At 36.3% G+C, this 9,592-nt stretch overlaps 1 protein-coding gene across 6 annotated transcripts in view; it reads right to left on the reverse strand.

Moving 5' to 3' along the window:
- Positions 1–9,592, reverse strand: part of CNKSR2 (connector enhancer of kinase suppressor of Ras 2) — a 294,934-nt gene that overhangs the window by 97,609 nt on the left and 187,733 nt on the right. For 4 of the 6 annotated variants that reach the window (XM_030885793.2, XM_004709919.2, XM_004709921.3 and 1 more), the window contains 2 exons: positions 3,072–3,161; positions 1,379–1,593 (listed from right to left, as the gene is read on the reverse strand). In XM_030885793.2, the coding sequence (XP_030741653.1) occupies positions 1,379–1,593; positions 3,072–3,161 (305 nt within the window). The remainder of the gene's footprint in view (positions 1–1,378; positions 1,594–3,071; positions 3,162–9,592) is intronic. The other 2 variants (XM_030885794.2, XM_004709920.2) reach the window with 1 other exon arrangement.

Consider the following 9,592-nt stretch of genomic DNA (forward strand, 5'->3'; position numbering starts at 1 on the left):
ATTCCTAATCCAATACAAATAAAGAAAATTATTTCTCGACATTGTAGTTTATGACAGTGCTTTGGAATAAGTAAATAGATGATGTAAGAGAGTTAATCCAAAGAGAAACTAAAGGTAAGTTATTAAATCCTTCATACTATATACCTTCGACATCAGTGACACACTGTTTTTTGTGATACTTTGGGTATTGAACATATTATTCAAATTAGTTGAAAACTTGTAGGCCATGTTATTATTTCCTCCCCACAACGTCTATGTGTATAATTCAGTGCCATTAATTGTACGCTTCATTTTGTACAACCATTATCAATATCCCTCCCGAAACTGTTCAACCATCATTAAAATACACTTAATGCCCTATAAGCAAAATCTCTTCCTCCTTCACCCATGGTAACTATAGATCAAGTTTGGTTTCTGTTTTTTTCCCCAGTAGTTTTCTTGATATAATACTCATATATCATGTACTTCCATAGATAAATCGCTTTTTATCACATTTATCAAGAGTCTTATATTCCCATTGGCTCAGCAAACTCCATTTCAACCAAGGTATACCATGGTTTGAATTTGTGGGTCACTGTAAATGAGGATCTCAGTGTCCACACGGCCTGCGCTTAATAAACGGCCCTACTTTTGGTCTCTCAATTGAAACTTTGCAATAGTCTAAAGGGTCAAGGAAACATGTAACTCCCCAGCCAAAATTCTTTAATGGCCTTCATCACAGCAGGAAGAAGCTTCGATTTATCATAAAATTTGTGATCTAATCCCTGCCTATGTCTTCACATCCATCCATTGTCCTTTACTCCTGTGCTTTTTCTGTCTTTCAATGAACCAGCAATTCTGAGCCACAGATACCATGCTCTCACACATGCCTTCCCCCTAAAATACTGCTACTCATCTTTTACTCTTCACTCAGCTGATCTCCATTACGAAGCCCTTTCTCATTCCCCTAGCAGGTAAGGCTCTTCTCCTATGTTCTATCTACAGCTCACACACCTCCTATTACATGGAACCACTGGTATGTCTTCTTTCCCAAATAATGATGTCTTCTCATTTTTCTCTCTAACACCATACACTATACCAGCCTCATAAAAGATGACCATTTTTGGTAAAATCATATTTTCTAATAAGTCTATTTAATGTTGACCTTAAGTAATCAAATCACTATGCATTATCACACTGATGATTGAACCTGCTAATAGATATGAAATCATTCAATATGTAAGCTGAAAAAGGAACTCATCCTTTTAGAAAGGATATTAACTAAGTTAGGACCTTGCATGACAATATGACAATAGAAAAATCTGTAATTTACCCCAAAGAGTAATTCACCAATTTTGCAATAAAAGCTGTAATCCACAGTCTGCGAGGATGTACTTACATGGTAGAGTGTGGTCTCTGGCACAGGTGTGCCCATGATGTCTTGTCTCAGTGCATCCATTTGTAGACTAGGTAGCAATGAGTAGTGAGTCGGGCTAGTACTCTTATCCCCCTTCTTTTTTGACTTCTTCCCTGTGTCTTTTTTGCTGTTTCTCTGAAACATGTATTCTTCTTGAGCAATTTTTTCATTGCTCATATATCGAAGTAGAGAGTTCTCTATATAAAAAGAGAAACACACCCATATTAATATGCAAATATCCCACATTTGTCCTTTCCCCAAATTGTGCTATTACATTTCAGAAATTCAATTTGATTTAATGTATAAAATATCTATCTATGGAATGACAATAAAAAGGATCTTAATGTGGTGACATCATAGAATACGAAATAGACAGTTGACTATTTTCCTAGGTTTTAGTTCTAGACCAAACACATCAGCATCACCTGTAGAGCTTGAGTAATAAGTTCTAAGTGTGTGGCTCATAAAGCTTCCCTAGAGGGCTATTGCTAAAGTCCGATGACAAACAATGACATGTGGCATGCTAGGTAGCATTAGGAAACTTAGTTCTTAAAAGCCATGTGTAAATCAATAGCACTTAGTACTTCATATGGCTTTTTTATAGATGTCACTAGCAGTTTGAGTGGTGACATATCCCCTGCCCCCTCACCGCACTAATGGATCGTATAAAAATGAGATTAGAAACTGGAGCTTGCAAAATAAGTGAATACACAGATGTAAAACAATCGGTCAATGTTCTTGTATTTACCAACAAATTTAGTGTAATGAAGCAGATATTCATGCTTGAGTGTCCCTTTGTGGTCTGTGGATCTCGGTACTAATGAAGTAAATTCCTACACTGGTTAGAAATTACAAACAGGTCAAACGTGTTAGAAAGGAAGCTTAGATATGAGCTTAGGTGCTATGAATTGTCCTTCTTTGTTTTGCTTTCATCTGCAACCTCTCAGCTTTTAGCTTTGGAAAGTGGAAAGAGCAGCATGACCCATGAGGCCTACCATGTACACATGTGGTCAAATCACATTGGCTACAAGACTTGCACTTGCTCTCTCTATAGCTCACCTCACTAGCAAGAGAAGGGGACATCAAAACTGGCAGATACCGCAAGAGTACCCCATCCCAAGAAAGAAGATAACCCCGAACAGCAAACAGAATGGGGGGAGGGGAGGCAAAGCAGTTTGGTTGTTTTGGGTTTGTTTGTTTTCCCGTTTCTTTATGGTTTTCTGTAGTCATTGACCTAGTTTCCATAACCTTTTACCCATGTGCTTCAATGCTTACTTTAAGGTGAGATCAACACAAAAGTAATGAGAGAGATTGCATTGCGGACCATTGGGGACTGATCATAAATGATTCCCATTTGGTGAACTTAATCTTTTTAATGCAGTTTCACACTTCTGACCTTTTTTCCCTGACAAATATTATATTTCAGATGACAGATAGTAATTTTTTTATAGTACACTGATCTACCCTGGATCCCTTAGGAAGGATTCAGGGAAGATATTTATTTAATAACTGCTCAAGATAATCAACTGTTGGCCTAAATTGATTTTGGCGTACCATAAGGTTGATGACAGAATGAACAGTTTCCCATTGAAACCAAAATATCCTATTTCAAGAGCATTTAAATTTGCTTATTGTTCAAACAACCCAGCCTACACTAAGATTCTAGAACACTTACCTCTTCTACTATCTCTCTTCATCTTATTTGGATCTTCATAGTCCCCCACCCAATTATATTCCACTGGCATAGATATAGGTCGTAGCTTGCCTAAACACAGAGAACAAAATTCACATCACATTGTTTTGGTTTTTCCCCATGTCCGCTCAAACTTACACTGATTTTCAGCTACAATCGGCAAAACACACTCACTCCTATGCAACAGGATGGTTGGCATTTATGTAGATGAAGAAAATGTGTGTTTTGAGCCAGAAGGTGAAACTGCCTGTGGAATTTGGCCAGGTGACAATGCAAACTTAAGGCTCTTTTATTTTTTATAAATAATAAATAGCCTAAGTTTGCTCTCAAGAGCCCAGACTGGAAGAGTCTGGTCCTTTATAAAGATCATTATTTCATTGATTATACTTCATGTTCAATAACTGGATCCCCATCTTATTCTCCAATACTCAAGTGTCTATATTTTGGTAGTCTACATCCCACATGGTAGCCCTATGTTTAACTCGCCTGCCAGAACATTTTATGTTTCACGTTGAAGCACCAGATGCTAATTTTTTCATATTTATTACCTCCTAACTCCTATAATCATACATTTTGAATACCACCATACACCAGCAACATAGCTAGATTCTCTTTCTAGTCTATAGTTGGATCTGTCCCCCCAAGTCTCTTTTGTTACAGTGAGCATGTCTAATTTCCAGATCCAAGCAACCACTGCCGTGGCCTGTCCTATTTCCTTCTTAGTCTGTATTCTTACTATGCAGCATTTATGTTAGCAAGGAGAATACATGGCAAAGGAGGCTGTAGAGTATCATTTTGGTTGAACTTGAAGTTCCTGAAACACAAAATAGCCAAAGAAAATCATACACAATTTAAAAAGGAGAACTAGCACAATACCTGGCATAAGACAGTTGCTTAGTAAATGTTGAAGGAAAAGCTGAGACTCATTCAGTACTAGATTCTAAGAATGATGATGGTAATAAGCATGGTAACAGTATTATTTACCACATGCTATACGGTTCCATAAGCAGTAAATTATCCAATCCTAACAACTATGAGAAATAAACTGTCATTATCTTCATTTCACCAGATGAGGAAACTGAGACAGGTTATGTAACTTGTCCCAGGCCACAGCTGGTATTGGTAGTAGTAGCATTCAAATCCAGGCACTCAAATACTGGTTCTGTTGATTCTATTTCTTGATGTTCTGACATTCTCCCCCTACTCATTCTTGTTACCATATATTTAACACTGTCATTTGCCAAGGCTGAAATCCCTCCAAATATCCTACTTTTCAGTGATCACTTTTGGTGTTTTTAGCCCACTGCCTACAACAACAATTCATCCTCTTTCACTTTATCGATCTAATCTCTACAGTCTTTTAGTCACTTCATGTCCTTTTGACTTCCTTCCTTGCTGAGCTAAATTTCATAATCACTCCACTAATTAAAAATATTTTTTGTTTGAACAATGTTTTTTGAGAAATTTTTACCGACCTTATGGCTTTTTATTTTGCACAATCACATGGCTTATTTAGTATGTTTTGCTAAGCTCCTTTAAAATCAGAAGATAAATTAGACATGATAAAAACATTCAATCCAATGTTGTAGTGTTTATTTAGTGGTTTTCTTTTAGAGTATATAAACAACTTTATATTTTGTACAAAAATTCCAAATTTGGGTGAGTTGATATCATTTCATATATTCTGCTCATGAAGAATTGGGTTGATTTGAGGTTCTAGAAAAGTCTCCTTTGTAAACCAGTCCTCCAGATTTTCAATGTCATGATTATATTTTCCAAATATCTTCAATTTATTTCTTTAGGATCCAGATTTTAAAAGTAATTCCATTTCATCATGGGCACTAACATTGAAGTAGTTAATAGCTCTAACAGTTTCCCTATGCCATCAAAAACACTTTTGAAAAGTGAAAATCCAACAAATAAGCTGTTGATTGTTTTACTTGCTTGCTCTACATGTTACTTTAGAAATTTTAATTTGATATTTTCAAGGAGTTGGTTGGTTGTCTGGAGTCAAAGATACTCATAGATACACAAAAGCAAGAAGAACGATTTGCATTTATAATACACATATATCACATGAAATATATAGTTGTGCTTGGGCATGGTGCCTGAGATTCAAATGGATATAAATCATTGAAGCAGGTAATTAAGTCCTTGATACTTCTGGTGTGTTATCCACCATAAGAAAAAGAATTTGCAGATGGTTCTAACACTGACATTTGAAGAAGTGATGGAAAAAAAACAAAACAATTACACTCGGTATAACTAACTCAAATTTGAAGGAAAATCTATTGAATTAGACAAAAACTGACTAAGATAAAAAAACTTTAATTAAAATTTACTTTTAGAAGAGTTGAACCCTCAGTATTTTATTATTTAAAAAGCTGTAAATTTAACAATGCAAATCAAAATAAGTATCTTAAAATGTAAACAATGTTATTTGCTTATACTTAACAAATAATGTTGCTTCTAAGTATTAATTCTTTTATAAACTTTTATTGTGCTAAATTATTGATAATACACGTGAGGTAACCTTCTTAGTAGTCTCTGCCAGAATGAAAAAGAGACAATGGCATAAATGACTTCACTTCAAAATATAGAGAGCATTGACTACAACTTGGAAATATGTTTGGAACCATATTTATTTAGCAATGTTTTGATTTTATAAGATAGCAAAATTCAAGTAGAAAAATATCCTTATGATTTGACGTTATAGTCCTGTAGGTTAAGCTAACTAACTAAATAAGCAAACACATAAATAAAAACACTCTAACCATCTTTGTTATGTTGTTGCTAGTTAACTTTCAGTAGATGTCAATTCAGAGTGACTCTGCATCAGAAGGAAACCCTGTCTGGTTCTGTGCCATTCTCAACAGCAAGCCGATTGTGGCAGCACTGTCAATCCATCTCGTGGAGGGATTTCTCTTTTATACTGCCCCTCTACTTTACCATGTGTGATGTCCTTCTTCAGGGCCTGGTGGCTCCTGATATGTCCAAAGTAAGTGAGCTGAAATCTTGCCATCCTCACTTCTAAGAACCATTCTGCCTATACATTTTGCAACAAGGATTTGTTACTTTTTGTACAGTTCATGTCATAGTCAATATACTTCACCAATACCATAATTCAAGGATATCAATCCTTTTTCAGTCTTACTTAGTCACGGTCAAACTTTTACATGCATATGAGGTAATTTAAAATTCCCTGGCTTGAATCAGGTATACCTTCGTCTTCAAAGTGACATTTGCCTTTTAACACTTTAAAGACATTAAGAAGATTTGCCTAATGTACTACAACATGTGATTTCTTGACTGCCGCGTCCATGGGCACTGGTTATAGATCCAAGTTTAAAAAAAATCCTGACAACTTCAGTATTTGCTATCATTGACAACATTGCTTATTGGTTCCATTTTGTTGATTATTTTTAAATTTTTATATTGAGCTGTAATCCATACTGAAGGCTGTAAACTTTGGTCTTCATCAGTAAGTGCTTCAAGTTTTCTTTGCTTTCCGCAAGCAAGGTTATGCCATGTGCATATGGTAGGGTTTTAGTAAACCTTCCACCAATCCTGATGCAGCACTCTTCTTCATTTAGTCTGTATACAGTCTGCATACAGAGTGAATAAATATGGAAAAATAATACAAACCTGCTGGAACCTTTCTTAATTTTAAACCATACAATATCTCCTTGTTCTGTTCAAATGACTACCTACCTATGCACAGGCTCTGCATGAGCACAAGTGCACTCAATTCATATGTTAACCATAATTTGTTAGTATCCACACAATTGAAAGCATTATACCAAACCCAAAACCAAATTCACTGCCATTAAGTTGATTCTGACTCATCACGACTCTACAAGACAGGGGAGAAGTGCTTCTGTGGGTGTCTGAGACTGGAATTTTTTACAGGAGTAGAAAGCCTCATCAGTGGTTTCGAACTGCTGAGGTTAGCAGGGCAATATGTAACCACTATGCCATTAGGGGTCCCAAAAGTATTAAACTAAAGTAAATCAAATGTTATTATTAATATACCTAAGTATTTTAATTCTCACATGAATTTTCTGATGTATTATATTAAGTACAACTGACCAATATCTACATAAATGCCTAAAAATTAACCATTCTTCTGTGAAGAATAATATTGAAAAAAATTAAGTCTTTTTAGATAGTAGCACATTAGCTCTTGAAGTGGTAAAGTTAAAGGTAAAGGTTACTAAATCATGAAGAAAATTATTTATAATTTATAGTATAATTATCATATAATTTATAATGATTGATAATACTAACTATAATGGTAAACTGTTTTTCTAAGCAAACCTACTGGTATCATTTTTTGTGTAGCCTAGGAAATATACTCTGCTAACTATATAACTATACTATGCTACCTTGCAGAATTATTCTTCTATAGTCAAGAAAAATAAGGATGAGAGTCCATTTAAAACTTCCTGCTGCCCACTTTAATTTGGAGTAATATTTCATTTCTCTAAGCAGAGCACTTAGCAATTATAGAGTTCATTTGAAACTGCTTGTTATTTGACTTCTATCTGCCATGCATTTGTGGATTTCTAAGTGAAATCTTTAGAGAGGTAAGATTTGTAATTGTATTTCTTAGCACATTCAAAGAAATATATAGGAAAAAGAAACCCTTTTGAATTTATTTGAAATTCACTCTGAGATTGATGGCAGCTTTTTATTATAAATTGTATTTTGTTGAAATCAAACACTACACAGAACACTAAATATAATTTTAGTATACAGAAAATAATGGGGTACTTTATAGTGATGTAACTACAATATTATATTTTCATATTAAATTATTGTTTCAATTCTAGTACACATAATTCTGAATTCCATGGATATAAACTTTTATTTTACAGAATAGAGCCTTTTCAGTGATATAGCGAATGCTACAATTCCCTTTGCTCCCTTGATACTTTTAGTATATATGATGCTTTTTAGATTGTATCACATCTGTTTACACATGTTTTCACTTTTTGGTCTCATATATATTTGTTATAAACGTTCATGACAATGACTCTAATCCAGAGTAGACAGTTTTTAGTTTTTGTGGAATGCTTGAATGAAATGACGTGAGAGGTTAAGGATTTCTCAAATAACTTGATCCTAACCCTCCTAACCTACTCAAGGTCATCACTTGAGCAATCCTCTCTTCTCCCTCCTACATCATTTTCTTCCCCTCCTACTCAAGCAAATATATGACTTTGATGATTAAGGTGCGCACCTGAGCCAATCCAGGGCATCATCAATCACCTCATATGCATGTAAAAACTGGACAATGAGTAAGAAATACCAAGGAACAATGATACATTGAATGTGATGATGGTGAAGAATACTGCACCTTCCATGGACTACATCCCATGAACTGCCAGGAGAACAAGTAGTCAAAATGCTCCTCAGAATGAGGATGATGAGACTTCATCTTATGTACTTTGGACATGTCATCAGGAGAGACCAGTCTCTGGTGTAATGACGGTGAAAAAGAGGCAGCCCCTCAATGAGATGGGATGATACAGTGGCTGCAGCAGAAGAATTCACTTTAGAGTACAGCACTACAGCTACAGCTCAGGCAGAGGAACATGTCTGATGAAAGCACATGGGAGCAAATGAAGAGGGAGGAAGAGAGAGTGGAGCACATCCTGGTCCACCAAGCCTTGAGGACAATATCCCTGCTCAGAGCAGCCAATGCACAGAGAGGACCATATGGCTGGCCCCACTAGGAGACACAACATCCTTCACTGACCCATAGCCCAACGGGGGGCAACACTGGAAACACAGCGTGGGAATTGTGCTGATCTGACCCACCACACCGAAACAAAACACTAAGGGCGTGCAAGAGAACAGCAAGGGGAGCAGTGCAAGGAAGTCCCAAGGGAATACCAAAAATAGACTTTGGGGCCAGGGCGGGGTACCCTAGCATACTGGACCAGAAAACACTCCTAAAGGTCAACAAACAGACCTTGAACTATTTTCAGGCTTTTCTGTTTTTGTCATTGTTTATTGTTGTTTTGCTCTGTCTTGTTTTTGTGCATATTATTACCTCTGCAGGTATATCTAGATAAGATAGGTGGGATAAACAATCTGGAGGAGAAAACAACAGGACCAATGGTTCCGGGAGGACATGGGAGAGAGGGAAGTGGGGGAAAGGAAGTGGGTGTTAACAAACCCAGGGACAAGGGAACAAGTGATCCAAAATCAATGGCGAGAAGTGTGTAGGAGGCCTGGTAAGGCTTGATCAAGGGCAATGTAACAAAGTGGAGTTACTGAAACCTAAATGAAGGCTGAGCATTATAGTGGGGCAAGAGGAAAGTAAAAGGAAATAGAGGAAGGAACTAGGAGGCAAAGGGCATTTATGGCGGTCTAAATACAGGCATGCACATATGTAAATCTATTTATATAGGATGATGGGGGAATGCGCATGTATTTAAAGGTTTAGTATTAAGGTAGCAGATGGACATTGGGCCTCTACTCAAGTACTCCCTCAA

The sequence above is a fragment of the Echinops telfairi genome, unplaced genomic scaffold (genome assembly GCF_000313985.2).
Source record: "Echinops telfairi isolate 266 unplaced genomic scaffold, ASM31398v2 ScPeMD7_53;HRSCAF=182, whole genome shotgun sequence".
Classification (NCBI taxonomy): domain Eukaryota; kingdom Metazoa; phylum Chordata; class Mammalia; order Afrosoricida; family Tenrecidae; genus Echinops; species Echinops telfairi.